The 23300-nt window shown below is 44.6% G+C and overlaps 2 protein-coding genes across 3 annotated transcripts in view; both read left to right on the top strand.

Moving 5' to 3' along the window:
* Positions 1–14854, top strand: part of dnmbp (dynamin binding protein) — a 37973-nt gene extending 23119 nt beyond the window's left edge. For both annotated transcript variants that reach the window (XM_053413188.1, XM_053413189.1), the window contains 13 exons: positions 7151–7365; positions 7856–7955; positions 8273–8420; positions 9876–9893; positions 10698–10897; positions 11013–11143; positions 11256–11360; positions 11688–11816; positions 11920–12255; positions 12496–12687; positions 12770–12968; positions 13055–13734; positions 13830–14854. In XM_053413188.1, coding sequence (XP_053269163.1) covers positions 7151–7365; positions 7856–7955; positions 8273–8420; positions 9876–9893; positions 10698–10897; positions 11013–11143; positions 11256–11360; positions 11688–11816; positions 11920–12255; positions 12496–12687; positions 12770–12968; positions 13055–13734; positions 13830–14015 — 2639 coding nt within the window. In that variant the 3' untranslated portion in view covers positions 14016–14854. The remainder of the gene's footprint in view (positions 1–7150; positions 7366–7855; positions 7956–8272; positions 8421–9875; positions 9894–10697; positions 10898–11012; positions 11144–11255; positions 11361–11687; positions 11817–11919; positions 12256–12495; positions 12688–12769; positions 12969–13054; positions 13735–13829) is intronic.
* Positions 14855–15632: 778 nt separating this feature from the next.
* On the top strand, positions 15633–21925 carry habp2 (hyaluronan binding protein 2). The gene is made up of 13 exons (XM_053413691.1): positions 15633–16028; positions 16125–16149; positions 16241–16336; positions 16519–16629; positions 17323–17439; positions 17544–17660; positions 17784–17955; positions 19200–19291; positions 19452–19713; positions 19797–19939; positions 20028–20165; positions 20774–20919; positions 21008–21925. Exons 1-13 carry the CDS (start codon positions 15951–15953, stop codon positions 21167–21169), a joined length of 1659 nt encoding a protein of 552 aa, XP_053269666.1. The 5' UTR covers positions 15633–15950; the 3' UTR covers positions 21170–21925.
* The last annotated feature ends 1375 nt before the right edge of the window (positions 21926–23300 follow it).

The following is a 23300-nucleotide window of genomic DNA, read 5'->3' as shown; positions in this document are numbered from 1 at the left end:
ACATGCACATTGACAGCCGCAGTGTCCTGTCATCCGTTAATCTTGTTAAACTGTTTCAGCCTGGTCAGGGGTTTGCCCTGAGTAGAGCATTTGATTGCAGGGCTAAAAACATTAGACCATCTCGTTGCAGCGCTTATTGGGCTTACGCTGTGATTCCGTGACATTGAGGGGATGGCCGAGGCCTTTTGAGGTGGACCTTAAGCATGTAGAAGGGCCTTTTGTTCTCCGTAATCCAAGCATTAAATATTAGACCTCTGGTCTGGCCCTTGAAATACGTCTGGTTAACAGCAGCTGGTAATCGATGTTTCAGCGGACATTCATGTAGCTATTCCAGCTGTTGTTCTGCTTATAATTTGACAGCATAAAATGGACTGGAAGATGAAGGAATAGAATATATGTCGTGTTTGAAACTTTTAATTACTAAACGCTTGTGGGTAGTGGAATCCACTTGGACTTTGACTGCACTTTTGACATTATTAATACCAGTTTCTGCTCTAAGCAGAGTGTTTGAGTCTGTGAGTGAGTAATGCGTCGTCATCCAGTTCTGATTAGGCTGCGCATGTTGTGTTGTCTTCTGTAATCCTTGGGCGTTCACTGCCATTGGTTCACAGCGGGAAGGAGGTGGGGAAGTGGGGGGGTTTAAGAGTTAACAGAGAAAATCTTTGGGGCGAGATTTCAAATGGTCTGATAACGTAGCTCTAAAGGAGTCTTATCTCACTCAGCTGGTCAAAGAAATGTCCTTCAGTCCAACAGTCTGCATGAGTCACTGTGTGCTTTTCCTTTTGGTTTATCCTCAGTCCTCCTTCAGTCCTTTCTTGTTATCAAGTTGTCGTCACAATGTATTTTTGGTATTATTTGCCCTTTTTCAGACATGACCTACAAGTGAAGTCCGGAGATTTGGGCCTAGAGTTTACCCGTAGATTGCCTTTCACTCTTGCACAGCTCAGCAGATTCTCTGCACTGACGCATTCACAACAGCATCAAATCCTCCTGTTTTATTCAGGCGAGAGGTGAAGCATCCGGGTGGAGGCGGGAGGTGACATATTAATTCTGAGAACACTTGATCATGTTCCCAGCACCGCGACATCTTCAGCTCTTAACACCACAAACTCTCTTGACATTTTCATCTGTGTCTTCTACATGTGTGTCTCCGCTTTTTCACTGCAAGATATTTGTTTTCTCTTTGTTTGTTTTTTCATGTTTGCATCTGTCGCGTGTTAGAAGTGTTAGTTTAGGGGATTAATTTATTAACATGTTCACACATAGATGGATTTCTTTGCCATCCTCTATGATAAATATGCCTCTGGTTGGTAAGTAAGGGCAGTAGCAGTTTAAACAGAGCCACAGTAAAACATTAGCGATGCAGTATTTCCTTTAGATTGATTGTTTATATGTCAGTTATTGTATTCCACCCCACATTTGAAAGGGTATTTACACAGCCATGTGTGTGTGTGTGCAGAGTGCAGTGCAAAGAGCAGAATTGTGTCATTCTTTTATTTAGTCATGGGAAAAAGTCAGAAGGCCCGAGGCCTATCTTTGTCTTTACTTGTCAGATCTAATCCTGAAAGTTCAGTCTGCTCAAAATCCCAACCACTTCTTGCACACAGGATGAACAAAAGTTTCCCACGTAGAGTGAACGAAAGTTATAGACTATTTTCACTCAGCTTTTACATCTGACCACTTAAGAATATTTTAAACGGCTTCTTTTACTTGGATCACTGAAGCACCTGCGAGACCCAATAGACTCACTGTTGTCGCCGGGTTCCATGAAGCTGAAGCCTGTGGAGCTTCTCCTGGTTGAATTGGCTCTTCACTTAAAGCAGCTGGTTCCTCCAAACACTCTCTCTGCACATATGCTAAACTGATGGTCTCTTGAAGTAATTGGACATTATTCATTATAGAGATGAGACCAAATGAGAAATTCCACAGAAGCCGGAGATCAAAGGGTTCGAATAGAAACGTATTTAATCACCTTGTTAATGAGAGTGTAGCCTTGTCCTCATGGAAACAAGCAGATGTTTGCCTTGGTGAATGATAGTGGACAATAGATTCTAAGCGTATCAGTATATGACCTCAATTATGACTCCTGTGGTTTCAATGGAGGCTCTAATTACCAAGAATACCAGTACATAGAGGTTGCTCTGAGATTTTACCAGGACCAGGAATGTGACCTGTTGACATCTGACCCTAAAAGAGATAAACGGAGAGGTATGTCACTGAATAAACTCCAGTTGACGTGGTTCAACAGTTACAAACCTGAACAAAGGGAGACGGGGATATAGACAAACACAACTTCCTGTGTGTATAGTCAAGATGATTTAAAAAGATGCTTAAAAAAATGAAGATCTTGTTCGTTTCTGCAGAGAAATTCAAGTTTCAGATCCTAGCAGCTGTTTTTTGTGATAGCGCCAAAGTTTGAGGCCCTGCTAATATTTACACTGGCCGCGCTGACATTGTTTTCTCACGCCAGTTACCAGCGTCATGGGTTTATCTTGTTTGTCTTAATACATCCAGTATTAATTGCAAGTCGTAGCCCGTCGCAGGGCGTTATGTAAGTAAATGCTGTTGGAAGTGATGGCATCTGGGAGCTTGTATGAACTTATTCTCATTCTTTATTTCCCAATCGAGCACCCACCCCCGCCACACACACACACACACACACACACATTCCCATGCAGAGTTGGCCATGTGATCATTTCAGCATAGCCACTCCCCGCTCTCCAAAAACTTGGCTTAATACAAGGAGGGCCCCTGCTATTCGTGTTGCCCTGGCGACTGTGCTCTCTCCTGTGAACTTTGGAGCAGAAAACACACAGCGCTGATTGTGTCTGACCTTCCAGTGCTCCGTGCAGGGCAACCCTTTGACTTTGACCGACCATTAGTGCAGCACGCCGACTTTAGGCGGTGAATTCAGAGAGGTGTCACTTGCAAAAGACCAAACAGGTCTTTAAAAGAGAGAAATATTCTAAAAGCCAAAATTTAAGTATTCTTTATTAAGTTTTCTTGGATGGTTTTATTTATTTATGTGTGTGTGTGTGTGTGTGTGTGTGTGTGTGTGTGTGTGTGTGTGTGTGTGTGTGTGTAAGTGTGTGTAAGCCTGTGTAAGCCTATCTGGGCAGACTGAGGGGGTATATATGGAATCTCGGCCTCATAATTGTGATGGATCTCAGCCTGTCAGTGGAGGAGCCTGGTCAGGAGACTGGGAAACATGAAACAGACCCTGAACTGGACCCGACTGGATCTGTTTCCTCCGTGAGCCCGAATACCCCAAAGCTGAATGTGAAGATAGACACATAACTTAAAAAAAAAAGATAGATTAAACTCATTATCATGTGACACCTGACTTGAGGCACCTGTTATGAAAAAGTCCGGCTCCAGGTTTTAAGATCTACCAGAGTGGTTGCCCTCCCTGGTGTGTGTGTATGTGTGTCTCTGTGTGTGTGTAGGTCTGAGTGTGCGTGTGTGCGTGTGTGCGTGTGTGTGTGTTATCATGGTGGGTTCCCATGCATTCTCATGGTAATTGGAGCTCTGGAATGGAGTTTTTGCAGCAGGACGCTCAGACCTCTACGAGGCTCAGGAGCTCGACTCCACACTGACAATGGACTTGTCGTAGAATGGGAAGCGTTGTGTGAACCACCATGCGTGAGTGCGGGGTGTGCGTGTGTGGGTTTGTTGCTGAAGTGGTTTGAAGAAAGTTGCAAGCAGCAGGTGGGTGACGCCGCATCATCTTCTCCTCTCTCCCCTTCGCTCTTCTTCTTGTACGATGCAGTGAAAACATTCTGCCTCTGGTTTGAATTTGAGGTTTTCTTGTCTCGTCTGATTCTTGTTTCTTTTTACATCTGAGCGTTTGATGAGGGACTTGATGAGTCACGATCTCACTAATCCTCACGGAGCCTTCTCTCTGACTGAGCTCGACCTGATATCCGCTGCTTTATTTATAGCAAACCCTTTCTGACCTGGTCTAAGAAATCAGCTGTGACTGTCCCAATGGGCGTCTGAAGGCGGAAGGTGTGGCGTTGTGAAAGATCATAACTGGCTTACGTCATTTTATATTGCAATTTGATCCACTCCCTGCGGTGACAGACCCAGATATCCAGTCTGCTGTGTAGTTAGAACTACGAGCTTATCGTCGGACATGATTCACAAGGAGTGGGCATGAGAATGAAGAACTGGTTCCAGCTTGAAAACATTTACAAAGTCACAGGTTTCCTCTGTTCCAAGAGGCCGGTTTAGGAGGTAAATTCAAACCTTTACAAATCTGGAACATGGTGTTAAAAGGAAAAGATTTGGAAAGAAATCAACATGACTGACTTTTGGAAAAGGTCAGTGTACAGGTCCGCAGTGTGGATTGTATTCAAATGAGCCTTGGATGATGCTCAGTGTGCTTCAACATTTGTTCACTTTATCTGCATGAATTAGAGAGAATCTTTATTTAGTTTCGATTTCTTCAAGCTACATTTAACTCCAGCCTTATTTCCTTCTTATCAAAAATGTCAAGATTATGTTCCTGTAAGAGTTTCTATCTTGTGGGGAGCTTGTGCAGCTCAGTTTTGGCTCCGGAAAGACCAATAAAACTATGAATAAATTAATAATAAGAGAAAAGATAATCAGACGATAGCTCCAGCCTGACAACTTTTTGTGGATATGAGGAAAATACATTTAAGTGACTTCAAGTAGAACAGTTCCCCCTGCATTCATTGACCCATATAATCCCTGATGTGTGTCAAGAGGCTTCATAGGCTCCATAGTGTTTACAGTATACGTAGTGTTTTATTTCCCAGATTCTCTAATTTGTGTAACCAGGTCAGTTTTTCAATGAAAATCATTTATTAACCCTCACACTCCCACGGCCCCCCCGCAGAGCCCGGCCCCTCGCTCCCCTCTAATTTCTCTACCTCTTTGTGTGTGTGAGTGAGCATGCTGTATAAACCATAGGCTTACTGTATGCTGTACAATACCCACACACAAAAATAACACAGAGATCTGTTCAAACACTGTTGTTCTCATCTCCATTTTGTACGCTGATGATTTAAGTATTTTTATTTAGCAGAAACGAGGTCCTGCACATTTTTGAATCTGCAATCAACAGGTGTTAGAAATAAATGGAGCACTGACGGACATCAAATGCCTCTGTATGATAAGTCATTGACAGGAAAATTAGCTGCTGGTCTCAGTTCAGCTCAGGGATTTATTGTGGATAATAAATAATTTGCGGTGTCTTATATTCCTTGTAGGAGACGGGGTGAGTTTCCTTGGCTTCGTACCACAGTGAGGTTTCAGCAGCAGGTTGTTGTTTGTTCTGAGCGATTAGTCTCTGGATACTGGCGTTCATCCACATGTGTGTGATTCACTGATCCACAGTGTTTGTTATCAGGGTGTTGAGTTGCTGCAGTCATTAATGAGAGCCTGTGATTTTTGTTCTTGGTTTATACATTTAATTTCAATCGCAGTTCTTAATCCAGATTTCTAACTATATTTGCACGTGTCTGTGAAAACGTGCAGTCGTGCGAACAATTGTCCTTTGCCTGCATCCTCTTCATAATACTTCACAGGACAAAAAGTGGAATGTCACAGAAGTGGGTCAACTTGGGGTGTCTCAGGTTCACAGGTTGGAAATGGCCACGTATTTACCCCTGCAAAGTGGAGCATGTGATGTGTGTGCAGAGGATCAAACGTGGGAATGAGCCAATTGATTCCAATTAAATCCTGAGCCTTTTGTTTTCCGTCTCCCTTTTGTAGTGTGTGGCCGTCTGACTTTTTAGACCCATTAGTGAACCAGTTTCTCACCGGAGGGGAAACGCTCGAGTGTGGCAGGCAGTTGGCAGAGCGAACGGAGGCAGGGAGCAGGATGAGAAAAGCTCCTTTAAGTTGAGCTTTAGCCAGGTCACGTGAAGAGAGCGAGAGAGGAGGGGAGAGAGAGAGAGAGAGGTCAGGGTCGGGAAGGATCAGTGACGCTTCAGTTTGCAAAATCTAAAATATATATGCATTTTAATGAGCTTGTCCCAAAGGTTTTGCAGAAATGTTTTGCAAGTTAGAGCTTGAACGATACTGATATTTGGGAAGATAAAAAATTCTGATATGAATATTGTTCTATATATATATTATAAATGTATTTCTCAAAAAAGAAAGGTGTAAAGACATGTATGCGGATACATCAGCTGTTTTTTATAGACTTTTCTAGTCTGGAATTCTAGGTCAATATTGTAGCTTTAAATTGTTATCAGCAAAAACCTGGGCACTACGGCTTTTTGTGTTACTTGAGCAGCACAACTGTAAGGTGTGGTAATGTTTGTGCGTTTGCTGCGTACAAGTGTACAAACTCCTGCCCGGGGCAACATGAGGGTAAGAGGAGTTAACGTTGTTAGCCTGTTACAGCATCTGTTCATTAGTGACGCAGCCCTCTTCCATGAACTGTACCAATCTGATCGCTTTGAGATATTAAAGATACTCAGAAATATACACAACAACAGTGAATTGTGTTTTTCTACTCTTCCACTGGTGTTAAAGATGTACAAATACACACAGTAAATGTATAGAGACACACACACACAGGTCCATCCCTCTCCAGCACCGTTATCCCTCTCCTCCCTATAACTGCCTCTTCTTTTCATGTCTGCCCGGGTCCCCTGAGGGCCTGTATGTCTGACGGTGCTGTCACAGGCCATTGTGCCACACACAAAGGGCCGAGTCCACTCCAGTTTTGGGCCCATTCATAAAAAGCAGCGGTGCGTGAAACCGGGCTCTCCCTCCAGTCCCCGGGAGCCCCAGAGATCAGCCCTCTGCGAGTGATAGCAGAGACATTGATCAAAAGCTAGTGAGACAAGACAGAAGAGTAAAAGGCGGACCTGGGTGGGTGGGCAGGAGTATGTGTGGTGTCTATGAATGAGGACATCGGGGGGGAAACGTTTCTCTTTACTCTCGTCCTTTTCAGATTAATAATAATCCCTTTTGTTCCTCTTTTTTAGCTGCAACACGTTTTGTGCCTGTTTCATGACGATTAATGAGCAAAAATGTATAAATTCATGAGAGGAACTTCATCAAAAAACATGACATCATGTTTGAAACTGGTGTCTCATGGGTCCTGGTAACAGAGAGGAAGCTGTAAGACCAAGCACGAATCAAAAACATTTTCATTTCCTCATCTTTCCAGAGATGACGCTCCTGTCATCCCAGCCCAAACCTCCGGACTCGACCCCGTCCTCAGATTTGACCCCGAGCGCCGGCACGGACACAGAAGACCCGGAGCTGAGGATGCTGGAGAAGAGGTCGAAGGTCATCGAGGAGCTCCTGCAGACGGAGAAGGACTACATCAAAGACCTGCAGATGTGCGTGAAGGAAATCATCGAGCCGCTGCAGAAGAAGCAGGTAAAAAAAAACGTGTTATCGTCGTGCAACTGGAGATCGGCTGAAACGGAGCAGAGATGCATGTGAAACTCAACCTTCAACAGTTTGACCAAGAAACAGAGAAATTGAAAAGGAAAATGTAGAAAGAACAAAATCAGCGTGTTCCAGTCTGATCTTGGTTTTGATCATACTAAGGAAACGATTACACGATTTTCTGAGACCTAGAAAAACCTACTTATCCAAATCCAGTTATTAGTTTCTGAGCAGTGTGTGAGCGCATGCATCTGCAGAGGCATTTCTTTGAAATCTGTCATTTCATGGATTTTCAATCCGAGCACTCTAGTTTGTACAACCATGATTCTTAAACCTGGATTAACGGCTTAATCTTTGTTTGTTTACATGCACAAAACACAAGCAGGACAATCAAAAATGTACAATTCTCATTCTCTCAGTGTTTTTTGACGTAAGGAGGAACCTGTGTCATCGCTTTTCTCTGTGTCTCTCCCTGAAGTTGAAGAATGTGGACTTTGACGAGCTCTTTGGAAACATCAGCTCGGTGATCGACTTGTCAGAGCGGCTGTCTGAAGCTCTGCACGAGACGGACTCTATCGGTGAGCAGCCTGCTTTTTAAAAGACGCACGTACAGTATCTGGTCTGAGGTTGTTGTTTTACTAACGTTCCAATGAAATAACTCCTATCAGCAGCGTTTTAATCATAAACTGTGATCTGATCAAGTTTTATTGGCCGAGTGAGACTTTGAACACACTCTGAAAACAACCGTTAGAAAAAGAAAAGTGAAAGATAATGTTTGATGACAAAGATAATTTTTATTCTCGTGTTTCGCCCCCAAACGATTCACATTCCCATCCTTATCGATTTGTTTGTGTTCGGTCGATTCATCTTCTCGTCTGTTCCCCTTTCCTCTCAGGAGATGTATTTCTGGACTTCAAAGCTGAGCTGGAGGAGGTTTACAAGATCTACTGCCAGAACCACGACGACGCCATCTCTCTGCTCGAGTGCTACGAGAAGGACGAGAACGTCCATCGCCACGTGCTGGAGTGTCTGGAGCGGCTGAGGTGAGTCCCCGAGAGCAGGGAATGAAGTCTGAAAAGTCTCACTCATAAGTTTAAGCTCTAGATTTTTAGCTTTGACTTGCGTGTTTGACTTTAATAACCTGTTTTGCACGTGTGAGACCAAACGTGTGCACGTACGTACGCATGGAAACAAAGGAGTGGACACTAATATAACAGTTTTCATGTAGTTTAATAACCTCCACCAATGTGTTCAACCCCCCCCACGTCTGTTTTGTTAGCAGCATTACACAAAAACAACTGAATGGATTTCCACAAAACTTAGATGGGACATGAGCCGAGAAAGAATCCATAACATTTAGATATTTTATATTCATTGATTTCTCACAGAATAATTCATGGATCTTGATGGAAAACAATCCGACATGTTTAGGGAACTAATATTTGAGCATATGAAATCTGAAGCAGAAATAAAAATCCAGATATAGTGGATTTAGATGTTTCATAATGGGACTGTTGGGACCTGGTGCAGGTATTCACTCGATTAAGTGACATTCTAGTTTAAGGCGTTTTGATTTTTTTTATTCCAGTTAATGTTTTGTAAAAGTCCCGATGTTATTGAGTTCAAGGTTTCCTGTTAGATCAGGTTTTCACCTGAAATTAATTTATGACAAGGTTGTTGTTTGTTTCCAAGCAGACTTTGAACTTGAATATGCTGGCAGGTTATGAGAGGGAAGTAAAGTCAGAGTAAATCTTTAAACTTATGTGAACAATATTTACACTAAAGATCTGCCATTGTCACGCCTTCCCTCTCTCCGCACGCGCCTCGGGCTCACCGGCGTTCTCAGTAATGTAAAACAGGTGAAGAATGTGCCCTGCCTGGTTTCACCTCTAGTTTCACCACCAGTGACTCAGACCATTGGCTTTACGTGGCTGCGATGCTGTAAAATACAGTCACAGATCCATGTCTGGAGATAAACACAGGCTTGTCAGACCGGAAGCTTTGGATAAAGGGAGATAATAAGGGCTGTGGTTCCAAGAACAAATCTGCATAAACAAAAGGCGACACTGACAAATTCTTGTTGCCTTGTACACATCTTTTAAAATCCAGGTTTTGGTAAATGAAGCATTAGGCGGCCGGCCTCATGAGGGACATAAATATCTTCCTAAGTGTGTTTGTTGTTGCAGCCTATTCAGCTTTAGAAAGGTCATGTGTGCTGCCGCCTTCTAGAAACAACATGTTTTACAGCCACTCTCGGCCTTTGTCCAGCTTTTAAGAGAGAATTCTCAAAACGAAACCCTAACAACCAGCAGCTCCATTGACCGGTTTGTTTCTATTGACCGTGCAAAGCTAAATTCTGGGGGTTTTGTCTGATCACTAAAACATGACCCGTAGATTTTGATTAAATAGGACTTTTTACGAATTGATGAAAGTTACGGCTTATAAAACCTGTTTGTGTTTTATTTTTCTGCCCCTCTCCATCCTCCTCCTCTCAACAGGGCCATGTATCGAGAGTGGTAAGTCTCCACAACGAATGTCGTCATGGTTTCCGGCATGAGAATCATTTTGACCGCATGACTTTTGCTCACTAACCCCCTGGAAATGACCCGTGTGTGTCAGTGTGTGTTTGTGTGTCAGTGTGTGTTTGTGTGTCAGTGTGTGTATGTGTGGAAGACTGTTGTGCTCGTCTTTATTTGGCTATTGCGATGTCCTTCCCTTGATTTGAGATGGACTCGTAATCTATTGCTTGTGTCTGCATGTGCTTGTGTGTGCTGTGATGTAAAGTAACTGTTGATCCTGGGAAACGCATTTAGTGCCATCTGCTGGACTCAAACAGCAACAGCAGTTCAACAGCAACAGGTGTAATCAATATTATCCTAAGAAAACACATTGTAAAATCCTTTCTCAATATTATTAGAAGCTTATTTTCACCTCGTTACTCGAGTTCCATGCATCAAATAAAATTTTGGCCCCAAACAACCAAATGATGGAGTTGAATTGTCTGCTGTTCACTCAGGTTTGAAGCTGTGAGAGCTGTTTGTCCACCAGATTGCATTTAAACTAAGCTTAATCAATATTGTTAAGCATATTGTGCCTCCCGTGTTCTCTTGCATTAGTCATCATCTGCATCTCTTTGTATGTGATGATGTTACACATCATTGGATCATATAATCGACATGATAAAGACGTGTTACATGAACGCAGGAAGAAACTCTGTCTTTTAGGTGTAACTGTAAACCTGTGATGGTGTTTCATTCTTCATATACTCTTTGGTTTTTTATTTTCAAACACAATCTGCTGTCTCTGACTCTTCTCTTCAGGGGTAAAACGAATTACATCAACCTCGGCTCCTTCCTCATCAAGCCGGTGCAGCGGGTGATGCGTTACCCGCTGCTGCTGATGGAGCTGCTGGGGGCCACGCCGGAGAGCCACTCCGACCGGGCCCAGCTGACTCAGGCCCTGCTGGCCGTCAAGGAGATCAACGTGAACATCAACGAGTACAAACGCAGGAAGGACCTCGGTAAACATCACTGTCTTTAGTGCTCATTGCATTCAAATGGTGTGAACATGCATCATGCTGTAAATTTTAATCTGGGAGTGTTTTAAAGACTTGAGTCTCCCCCTGGTGTCCACAGTGGTGAAGTACAGGAAAGGGGACGAGGACACGTTCATCGACAAGATCTCGAAGCTGAGCATGCACTCCATCATCAAAAAATCCAACCGAGTCAGCAGCCACCTCAAGCACCTCACAGGCATTTCACCTCAGGTAGGATAAGGATGTTTTGAAATGAAGTCAAAGGTCACATCAAGGTTAAGGGAGGACTCTCTGTTTGCTCTCGGCTCTGACCTCTGACCTCTGACCTCTGTCTGTTTCCCAGATTAAAGACGAAGCGTTCGACGAGGCTGAGAAGAGATTCCGGCTGCAGGAGAGGCTCATCAAGTCTTTCATTCGGGACATTTCTCTGTATCTGCAACACATCAGGGTAGGAACCCTTTACCATGATCTAAATAAATACTAATTTTGGGTCATAGTAGAATCTCAAAGGAGAAATACTACGTGTTTTCGTGAATGTCTTAAATTTAGATTTCAATATTTAGTATTAATTAACCCTGACCATAACAATCACGTTAACAAAGGTCTATGGAGAAATACAAAGGTGATAGAGGATATTTTCAGTGTCTGTAAAGGACGTACGTGTTAATTTATATAGATTTTATGATGGAACACATGTATTCCAGTTACTGTACTTGTACATATTTTTGTAATGTATTTTTTTTCAGATTGTAATTCTGCGAGTTTGTCTCTACAGGAATCTGCGTCTGTGAAGGTGTTGGCTGCCATCAGTTTCTGTGACATCTACACAGAGCGCAATGCACTGGACCCTGACGGCTTCCAGAGGGCTCACCGCTGCATCAGCGACAAACAGTTCCCGCAATTTGTGAGTCGTCTGTTGATCTCCACCTAGTTTCTGTGAGAGTGCATTGGGAACGACCTCTGATTGCATCACAATATCTGTCTTCCTCCCGTCCTCTCCCGAGTAGAAGGCGCGCACCGAGGCCTTAGTGGTCAACCCGCTCACCCAGCTGCTCCTCATGTTCACCGGGCCGCACAAGCTCATCCAGAAGCGCTTTGACAAGCTGCTGGACTACGACAACTGCAAGGAGCGCGCCGACCGCCTGAAGGAGCGCCGCGTCCAGGAGGAGCTGCAGGTGGCGCGCAACAACTACGAGGCGCTCAACGCCCAGCTTCTCGACGAGCTGCCCAAGTTCCACATGGCCGCAGAGGAGCTGTTCACGGGCTGCGTGAGGGCGTTCGCTCAGGCCCAGAAGGACTTCATGAAGACGACTCTGGGGGAGTTGAAACCCATTCTACAGATCGTGAGTGGGACTGCTTTCCATCTCAAAAGAGAGATACTATTTCCAGTAACTGTTTTTCCGTGTAACATCAAACCTGTCGTTTCTTGCCAACTTAAACTTCTTCCTCGTGTCCCATGGTGGTTTCGCTCTTTTCTCTCTTTGAGGACTATATACATGTTTAAAAATTCACAAGTCAATTCCCACTGCAGCTGCACTCTCTTTCTCCTCTTAACAAATGTTCTCCTGTCGCCAAATCTGCAGTTTTCTAACAAGGTGGGCACGGAGGGCAACCTCATCGCACAGTTCCAAGACGAGTACAGCCGAGTTCTCCAGCTTCTGCAGCGCTTCAGCTTCTGCCCACAGAACCTGCCTCCGGCCGCCCCCCCCGCGAAAAAGCCCTACGACAAGAAGACGATGGAGAAGCAGACCTCGAAAAAGCAACTGCAGGGACCCGTGAGTTAGACTCCGCTCCCGACTCGTACTTGAGCAGATGATGCAGGAGTTTCACCGCTAACACGAGTCCTGTCCTTTTCAGCCAAACTACACCATGCAGACCGAGGAGCACCGAGCAGGACTTCTGGTTCGCTACGGCCCCGAGAAGCTGTTCCAGGCTGAGAGGAACTTTAATGCTGCCCAGGATCTGGATGTGTCCGTACTAGAGGGAGATCTTGTAGGTGTGATCAAGCAGCAGGACCCCATGGGAAGCAACAACCGCTGGCTAATAGATAATGGAGGTTGGTACTATAAGACCCGATTTAAATAAATCAGCCACACATTGTTGGGATAATGGTGCATTAATATTTGATTCCTTGTTTTGCAGTCACCAAGGGTTTTGTGTACAGCTCCTTCCTCAAACCGTACAACCCACGCAGAAGCCAATCAGACGTCTCCATCGAGAGCCAGTCGTCCAATGAGTCGGGCTACGGCGGCTCCTCCCCCGTCTTCTCCCGCCAGAACAGCAACAGCACGCTGACCTTTAACCAGGAAGCGGCCACCGTCAGCTTCTCCACATCGCAGCCCCCGAGCCAGTCGTCGCCCCACCCGTCTCTGGACTCGACCTCATCCCGCAGGAGTCACCCCAGGGACGCACCCAACCCCGACTCGGCCAGTCTGAGCAACTCAATAAACTCCTCCCCCCGAAATCCCTCGAACCGAAGGGAGTTCACAGACCCAACGCACCGGAGCTCCCCGAGTCACAGAGACGCGGAGCCTTCGTACCGGGGCAACCACAGAGACTCGAACGAGGCGAGGTCGAGCAGGTACAAGGAGACGTCGGACCTCTCGGAGACGGACTCCTCCACTTCTCACAGAAACAATCACTCACAGCGGCACGGACACACAGACAAGTCCTACAGCTCGCACCAGCGGCGAAACGGAGACAGCGGTGGCCAAAAGAAGTCGGGCTACTCCAGAGACGAGTACATCGAGCCGGAGCCGGCACCAGTGGAACCACAGCAACCACTGGAACCAGAGGATGAGGGCGAAATAGACGGTCACCAGGTGAGACTGAGACTCCTGAGATGTATGGTGTGTTTATGATAAGACATAGAAAAAAAAAAGTCAGGATGAGATTGTTTTTCCTTTTTTCCCCCCAGATTTACTACGCCATCTACTCATTCAGCGCCCGCTGTGCCAACGAACTGAGCATCTCGGCCAATCAGAGGCTGCGGATCCTGGAGTTCAAGGACTTGAACGGCAACGGCGAGTGGTGGCTGGGGGAGGCGGGAGGCCGACAGGGCTACGTGCCCTCCAACTACATCCGCAAATCCGAATACACATGAACAGAGAGGTTGTTATCGCGTGGACGATAATGGAGACAGCACTTGGAGCCACTCTGAGAGCCGACAGAACAAAAGCGACGAACAAGCATTTGGTTTATTTTCGATCTGTTATCATGGACTTTGATAGTGAGAAGGACTGACTTGCTGCTGACTCGGCTCCTGAGAGTTAGCATTATATGCCTAATATTTATATAGAATGTTTTTTTTATTTACTGGAACCTGCCCCATCTTATTCCAGTGAAAGAAAAAAACCTGTGAATTGCACCAGATTTTGTTTTTTGCCATATCCTCTGCAGCTGATGACAATGAGCAGACTTTTTCGTTAGCGTATTTGGGAGATTTGCAATGGAAATATGAAGGTTTTGGGTTCAGGCTGCTTCTTGTGAACAAACAATGAAGTGATATGCACACAGACTGACCTGAACACTGTGTTAAAGACTTTTCTTCTTCATGCGGTTCATTACTGTTAAAAAAAGCCGAGGCACTTAATGATGATTATCTACTGGTTGCCAGTTTGAAGTGTCTGTGGAGTGTTGTATGAAATTATCATTTGGACAATTTGAATCAAGACCAAGGACGAAGTTAATGCTCACGAAATACTGTTTACAAGTTTTCCCCTCCGACTTTTTCAATACACGTTAAACCCGGTTGACACTGTGTAAACAGGTGAGTACCCTGTTCTGACCTGTGAGAGGAGGTTAACGACCAGGGAGAGAGATTTCTCCACATGCTCCCAGTTTTATTCTTCATAGGGCTGTACAGTGAAAATATAATATTGCACCCGATGTAAAGTTATGACTGTTTGAATAAAAAAAACAACAGCTCAGCTGACAAATACTGCCGACGTCTGGGAGAAGTTTTTCTTCGCTTGTTTTTCTTCTGCTAATAAATGTTTCAGTCATCTTCAGTTTTCTACCACAGAGGGCGACCTCATCGTTCCGAGAGGAGAGTACGGTCATCGTTTGTGAAGTTGCAAAGAAGAAACTCTTTTTCTTTTATCCGTTAGCAGGTTCCATTTGGAAATAATGCATATTTGAATAAAATAAGATGTTTATATTGAGTGTGATGCTGCATATTCCTATCCATTAACTAAAATCCGTTAAAGATTGAGAGGAGACTGGAGCCAATCACATTCACTTCTGCAGGGAATTGAGAGTCTCCAGTTAACCTGAAATCAATCTACATGTCTTTGGACTGTGGGAGGAAGCTGCAGTGAAACCTGCACGAACATGGGGACAACATGCTTCACCCAGAAAGACCACAAGGGGGACTGTGATTAAAACCAGGACCATACAGTCTTTTATTTTAACATGAATTTAAATTAAAAAAGACGTCTAAGGAGGGTGTGAATAGATATAAAAATATATCTAAACAATTTAAAAATGTTCTCCTTAACTTTGACAATCAAAAGGGATATTTCAGCTTTGCACCACATACATAAAGAATTATGTTTTTTTGAATAATTGCAAAAAACGACAATTTCATAAATATTGCAAACTGTAAAATCAGTTTCGGTGGCAGACTATCTGCTGCTCGCTTTCCGGATCTGGTGCATGTTGAGAAACTGGGTTCACTGGGTCATGTTTGCAAAAAGAAACAACAAACTGACGACAGATTAGAGAACTTCTGGAAAAACCAGCTTGTAGGGCACGTCAACCTGACAACAGTGTAAAGTAGCATCAACAGATTTATTTCATTTTTCACCGTGACACTTTCCCACAGTTAATCGGAGCTACGGACGTTACTTTATTTCGACGACCTCGGCGGAAGCAAAGGTCACTGGTAATAGAAGACAAAGTAGTGAGTGACCTGTGACTTCTGCCAAATCAATGCAGGGAGAAATGATTTACAGGTGGGAGGAGAGTGTCAGGGTCTTCATTTTGAAGGGGTTTTATCTAAGGTCTCCGAACCACAGAGACTCACTCTGGTCCCATCATGGCTGCGCTACACATCAACACAGTCTGCTTGATAACCTCGCTGTGGGCGCTCGCTGCGTTCGGACAGGAACTCCACGTAAGTATGACTGTGGCGTGAGACCTGAGCGTTGACTCCGATTTAAGAAGGGGGTCGGGTTGAGAGACCATTGATAAATGTTTGATTTATTTGCAGGTGATCTCGGAGACAGGCGGCACGGGTAATGAAGACCCTCTCAACTTTACTCAGGTTGCAGTAAAACAAGGCTTCGACTGTGTTCAACGTTTGAACATCTCCCCTCTTCCTCACAGATTATGGATATTACTACGATTATGCCACTGAGAGTCCAGCAGGAGATCTCGATTTGTCAGATTATGACTGGTTGTACGACCTCCTGGATGTCTCAGGTAAATTTCAAACTGCAACAGCGAGGGTTTGGGGTCTTAAGATGCATTGAGCAACAACACCCCCCCCCTCCCATCAGTCAATCGCCCTTTGCTCCTGATTGATTTTGCTGAATCGTACTATTGATCGGTGGAGCCACACAGGGGGCCTTCAAGCATTGACGTGTAATTCTGTCTCCATTCAGACGAGTGTGATCCAAACCCGTGTCTGAACAGAGGCGTCTGTGAACACCAGGCTACCGGGGGCTTCATGTGCTCGTGCCCTGAGCCCTACACAGGGAAGAAGTGTCAGAATGGTATCGGACTGTCTGTCATTATCCGTCCTTATTCTTTATTCTTTATTTGCTAATGTGATGGAAAGTAATTCAGTTTGTTGTGTATTTACTGGACTAATGTACTTAATTCAAATTAAGATTTCATATTGACAAACACGATAAGCTTATACAAAAAAAACACAATTTAAAAAAGTTCTATTACCTTCACAGACTCGTCAAATTTGAACAAGAAATTGTGAAGCAGAACTTTCATTGTTGTCTTTCTGGGCTCTGTGATAGATAAGTCGGGGGTTCGATCCCCGGCTCATCTAAGAACACTTTCAGGTCAGAGTTTTCAGAGAATTATGACATTTCTTAAATTTATGGCCAACTTCAGGCAAATTCTGAGATTTTGTTCTAAAACAGAAGCATTGGGTCTTCTGGAGGATTTAAATTTTGTACAAAAAGAGTAAAACGATAGGTCTCATTGTTTGTTTTATCAACTTTTACTCCAGACCAGGCATATTGCTGTATGAGGAAGATTTTTTAATTCACACATTACTTGCATTAACCCCCAGTGGTAAATAACACTGAGAGGGACAAAACATGTGGCTCTAATAAACAAAGGCCGGATGTTCTTTAAATTCGGCCTTTGAATATAGCCTGATTCTGATGACTTTGGTTTAAAACAAATTAAACCTGAATTAAATGAATGTTCCTTGTGTTTCTTTTAAGTCAAAGACGTTTGCAGGAATGTGAAATGTGGCCACGGCAGCTGCGTCCTCACGTCCACTGCTCCCTTCTTCGAGTGCAAGTGCAAACCTCCATTCCGACCACCCAGCTGCACCAAAGGTCTGTTTTAAACAGCTCTACTGAATTATCGGATATTAGTGATCTCTGACTGCATCGGTATTTGTTGCAATGCGCTTGTTGGAGACATTGATCTGTGTTCACAGCTGCTCCCTGCAGACCCAGTCCCTGTCAGAACGGAGGCTCCTGCATGAAGGGCCCCAAACTCTCTTCCTTCACATGTTCCTGTCCTAACGGATACACTGGCCGATTCTGCGAAGTGGGTAAATATAATTCCCTTACTGTCCAAACGTAGAAAACCACACGTAAAACCCAACTCCTTCATCCTCTATATAAGAACCCAGAGTTTACCGGTGCCGAGCGATTCAAAGTCAGTGTGCCTCCAGGTCCAAATGACTGTTACCAAGAGGACGGAGAGTTCTACCGCGGCAAGGTGAGTGTCACTGCGGAGGGGGAGGAGTGTCTGGACTGGAACTCCTACTTCATCGCGCAGAGCAGGGGGGATCCCTTCCAAGAGTACGCAGGCTTCGATGGAATCGGGCCACACAACTACTGCAGGTGAGGGGTCGTCCTCTGTCAACACTGCACACATAACGCTTGTTTGGGTCCAGATCAAACTTTCCTTCTTTTTTTTTGCTGATGCACTTTGGATCAGTAAACATCCTTCTTTGGAATTTTTTTTCATAAAGTCATAGTCTGGCCATCAGGTATCTGATTCCAGTTCAGCAGGTTCCCCATGAACTGAATGGATGCATAGTAACTCCACTCAATTTCGAGTTACTGTGAAATCAGGAGTTGCTTTATAAATATTAAGAAATCTTTGTAAATGATTCACAGAATAAGTTATCAGCATTTGAAATGCTTTGATTTAAATGACTTCCCAGTTAAAGGGTGCAACATTTGGTTTGGTTCATCCATCATCCTCCATTTGTCCACCCGTCCATCCACCTGTCCTTCTGATCACCTTCACTCATCCACTCCTACATCCATCCATCCGCCTTTCCATCCATCCATCCATCCCTCCAACCGTCCACCCGTCCATCCACCTGTCCTTCTGTCCACCTTCACTCATCCACTCCTACATCCATCCATCCGCCTATCCATCCATCCATCCATCCCTCCAACCGTCCACCCGTCCATCCACCTGTCCTTCTGTCCACCTTCACTCATCTACTCCTACATCCATCCATCCCTCCATTTGTCCACCCGTCCATCCACCTGTCCTTCCATCCACCTTTCCATTCATCCACTCCTACATCCATCCATCCGCCTATCCATCCACTCGTCCATCCATGCATCCATTTGTCTTACCATCCGTCCATCCGTCCATCCCTCCACCCATCCATTCATCCATCCATCCACCTGTCCTTCCGTCCACCTTCACTCATCCACTCCTACATCCATCCATCCATCCCTCCAACCGTCCATCCATCCATCCACTTGTCTTACCATCTGTCCATCCATCCATCCATCCATCCATCCATCCATCCATCCCTCCAACCGTCCATCCATCCATCCACTTGTCTTACCATCTGTCCATCCATCCATCCCTCCACCCATCCATTCATCCATCCATCCACCTGTCCGTCCATCCATCCATCCACCTTTCCGTCCGTCCACCCAGGAAGACCTCTTGCCGAACTGGGGTTCTAACACATCACTGTCCTGCTGTGAGGCAACATTGCCGACCACTGCACCACCGTGCCGTCCCTTATTGCCATATTTTGTTACTTTGGAAGCGTTCATTTGAAATATAGTGGAGCTTGTTTTAATCCCTGTATTGAAATCCTTCTTTCTTCAAGGAACCCTGATGGAGATGATCAGCCCTGGTGCTTCATTAACAAAGATGGCAAACTGAAGTGGAACCACTGTAACGTCAGGAAATGTTCTGCAGGTGAAACACACTCACGCACACACACACACTCACGCACACACACACACACTCACACACACACACACACACACACACACACACACACACACGCACCCGCGCACACACTCACACACACTCCTTTAACCGCTCTCATTTGATACATTTATATTTTCCCTCTCAGTTCCAGCTACCATACCAACCATCCACGAAACAGATCCGACTCCAGTCCAACCCAGCGTCCCTCCGGCCCAGTTCTCCAAGTGTGGAAGGCCTCAGCCCGGCCGCTCGTCCAGGATCTTCGGAGGGAGGAAGTCTCATCCTGGGGCTCATCCATGGCAGGTTTCCCTGCAGACCAGAACCAAAGGCTCCTCCGAACCTTTCGGGCACATCTGCGGCGGCATCCTCCTCGAGTCCTGCTGGGTCCTCACTGCTGCACACTGCCTGTAAGCTCCACTATCTGAGGTATGTTGGTACATGATATAGAGCCTTACACACTGTGGTAAATGAACTGTGTTTGTTTGTCCAGTAAAAGTGGAGTGGAAATGCAGGTGGTGCTGGGAGGAGTGGACATAGAGAAGGACGAGGTATATGATCAGGTCATTCCTGTGGTGAAGGCCATTATGCACGAGGAATACAGGGCGACCAACTTTGCTCTTTATAATGATGTTGGTGAGGTGTTTTTGTTATTCCACATGACAGCTGATTCTGTACTCTGGTAGATTTAATGCCAATAACGATGTGTGCGTCTCCTGTGCAGCCATGCTTCAGCTGAGAGTCACAGACTCACCGTACTGTGCCAAAGAAACACGCTTTGTGAAGACAGCCTGTCTGGCAAACCATCCCTTCAGCAGTGGGACGGAGTGTGTGATCTCAGGATGGGGTGCGACCGAAACACGTGAGCATCATTTCAACTGGAGCAATCCTCTATAGGCTGCATGTGATCCACTAATGGGGTCAGAGTTTACACACAGGTAAATAAGTATTCAACCGGATTGAATTTAAGCACACCTGAGTTCACGGGAAGCTGCTGGATTGTGCCGAATTAGTTGTTTGAATAAGAGGAATAATAGAAATAAATAATAGAAAGGTAGAGCTGAGTTAAGAGATTAAACCAGAAATCTTTGAACCTTTGGCAGCTCGTGGAATTTCATCCAATTCCCCTTTGCCCATATCACGCATTTACATCGGGAAACAGGGTAATATATTTTTACTTATTCATTTCAAAGTCAAATTCATTTACTAACGTCAGACAACAAATTACTGCGTAGAATATGAGTCAATTAGAGCCTCGACGTCCACAAGATTGAAAAAAGTGTCTATAAGAAACAACTGTCCGTTAACACGCTGAAGTGAAGGTACAAATATTATAAATGTTATTATTATAGTCTGTTAACTTAGATTTACACAACTGACACATGGAAAATGTCTTGCCCTGCATGCTTTTTAAAAAATCCTGTGACTGAATGCATCAATTTGAAAACGTCCCATCCTCGTGTGTTTCAGAGAAGTACGGTACCAACCAGCTGCTGGACGCTCGTGTTCTCCTGATCTCCCAGGACAAATGTAAAGCCCCCCACGTGTACGGGGACTCTCTGGACGACAGCATGTTCTGTGCGGGCAACATGAACGGAGGGGTCGACTCCTGCCAGGTCTGTGCACGTGACACGACTGTTGTGATTTAAAAACGGCGAGAAAAACCAAAGTCTAGTGTCAGAGCTCCTGTCTGTCTGGCTGCAGGGCGACTCCGGGGGCCCTCTGGTGTGCGAGCGGAACGGGACGCACTACGTCGTCGGCGTGGTGAGCTGGGGCGACGGCTGCGGCAAGAAGCACAAGCCCGGTGTCTACAGCAACGTGGGCCATTTCACCGACTGGATCACTCATCATTTACTCTCCCAATGAGAATGAACCAGCGTGCTCTATGCTGCCTCCTGTACAGATGGAATCTAACCCCACAACGATGACTCTCCCTCCAGTACCTCATTAGATTACATTTCATTTAGCTGACGCTTTTATCCAAAGTGACTTACAATAAGTGCATCAACTCCGAGGGTACAGACCCAGAACAACAAGAATCAAGAAAGTACAATTTCTTCAAAATAAAACAAAACTACAAAGTGCTGTAAGTAAGTGTCATTTAAGAGCTACTAAAGTGTTAGTTTCAAAGAGTTGTTAGTGTTTGGTTTTATTCAAGGTAAAGTCGGAAGAGGTGTGTTTTTAGTTTTCGGCGGAAGAGGTGTATACTTTCAGATGTCCGGATGTCGATGGGGAGCTCATCAATACACAAATCATGTATACCTCACTTTGGTAAAGTCACATTTCAGTAACAAAATATTTCCCCAGGGCTCCAACGTCATTAGATATAGTTACAAAGAGCCTAAATGCAAACGTGGTTAACGACCCTGTGACGCCTGCAGGTGGATGCCGAGGGAGTGAGGGTAAATCTGCGAACTGAGAGGATGACAGTTCAAAAATACAAGTTATTGTCATACTCTGGGATTTCAGTAATTAATGGTTGGTTTTGTGAGATTTCAGTGAAATGCCAAGGATGAAATATGCAAGTTTATTTGTATGTTTTTGTCGTTTTCTAACAAACAGCAGAAACGGTGCTATGGCAATTTTACGCCGTCGTCAGGAATAAAGAGTGAATCAAACAAACAGTTTCTGTCTTTATTACAAAGCTTCAGACACAAGTCAAACGGAGAGCAACGCTGTCAGCTTTTTTGTTTCCACTACGTTTCAGGAACCCGGACTGAGAGGACAAGCCTTGGTGTTTTATTAAAAAGAATGGTAAACTGCAATGTCAAGACTTGCCCTGAAGGTGATCGCTCTCTCTCTCTCTCTCTCTCTCTCTCTCTCTCTCTCTCTCTCTCTCTCTCTCACACACACACACACACACTCATTCACACAGGCTCTATATGTGTGTGTCCCTGTTGTCTTCACTCCTGTGTGGTTCCTGCAGGTACAGTCACTCCACCAACAATTGATAAAGGACGCCACCACCCAGTTCTCCCAGTGTGGAATACCTGGTGTAATCAGCAAGATTTTTGGGGGCAAATATGTTCTGCCCGGATACATCCCCTGGCAGGTGTCTTTGCAGCACATACCCAAGGGTTTAACCAGTTTTACTCACAGTTGTGGTGGGATCCTGATCGGGTCCTGCTGGGTCCTCACCGCCGCCCACCGTATGTAAGTCCTGGATTTGGTTTCTACGCCATTTGAAGTTCATTCATTTTGTCTTTTTTTAATACATTTTGTCTTTAATTATTTTATTTTTTTCAGTGAAGACTTTGAATACCAGGTGGTGATGGGAGGAGTGAACACAGACAGAGATGAGAAGGAGGATCAGATCATCCCGGTCATAAACATTATTAAACATGAAGACTACAAACTTGAGCCCAAAGCAGCATACAATGACTGGTTTGTCACATCATTCAACTATAGAGTCAATTCTTAATCTAGATAAATCATAAACCATATCTAATTAGTGATGTCATGATTCAACTCTAGTAGTTTAATTTCATTGCTTATATCCAAACCTTTGAGTCATTACTTAGTTCTATTGATATTATTTCACCCAGAAGGTCACAATATGACATTTTTTAAATAATAATGACGATTTAAAGATTGGAAAATTATGTTTTATGGAAAAGCCATTTCGATGAGTTTTTAGGTGAAATGATTAATGTCACTTTACCGTTTGTGCTCATGTCTTGTGCAGCTCTGCTTCAACTCAAAGTCATGGACAGTCCCTACTGTGCAAAGGAAACAAAGTATGTGAGGACCTTGTGTTTACCAGATCGGAGGTTCCCAGCTGGACACGAGTGTATCATCTCAGGATGGGTAGCAACCGAAAACAGTAATTAAATATTCATCCAGGATTTATATGGATATATTGGCAGAAACTGAATATTATAACAAGAATTATGTTTTAATAAGTATGTAAACACCTGAAACATTGTTAGATTGTTCCCTCAGAATGAATCCTTAACATCTGCATTGGGAGTGGGATCTCTTCCCCGGAGTCAGACAA

This window comes from Pleuronectes platessa, chromosome 21, assembly GCF_947347685.1.
Source record: "Pleuronectes platessa chromosome 21, fPlePla1.1, whole genome shotgun sequence".
Classification (NCBI taxonomy): Eukaryota; Metazoa; Chordata; class Actinopteri; order Pleuronectiformes; family Pleuronectidae; genus Pleuronectes; species Pleuronectes platessa.
Note: the sequence above shows the minus strand (reverse complement) of the source record. Positions and strands in the feature narration are given on the sequence as shown.

Coding starts and splice junctions, on each gene's coding strand:
- habp2 (XM_053413691.1), top strand. CDS start 15,951: ATGGCTGCGCTACACATCAACACAGTCTGCTTGATAACCTCGCTGTGG. Junction 16,630..17,322: donor AGGGAAGAAGTGTCAGAATG/GTATCGGACTGT, acceptor GTTTCTTTTAAG/TCAAAGACGTTTGCAGGAAT. Junction 19,292..19,451: donor CGTCAGGAAATGTTCTGCAG/GTGAAACACACT, acceptor TTTCCCTCTCAG/TTCCAGCTACCATACCAACC.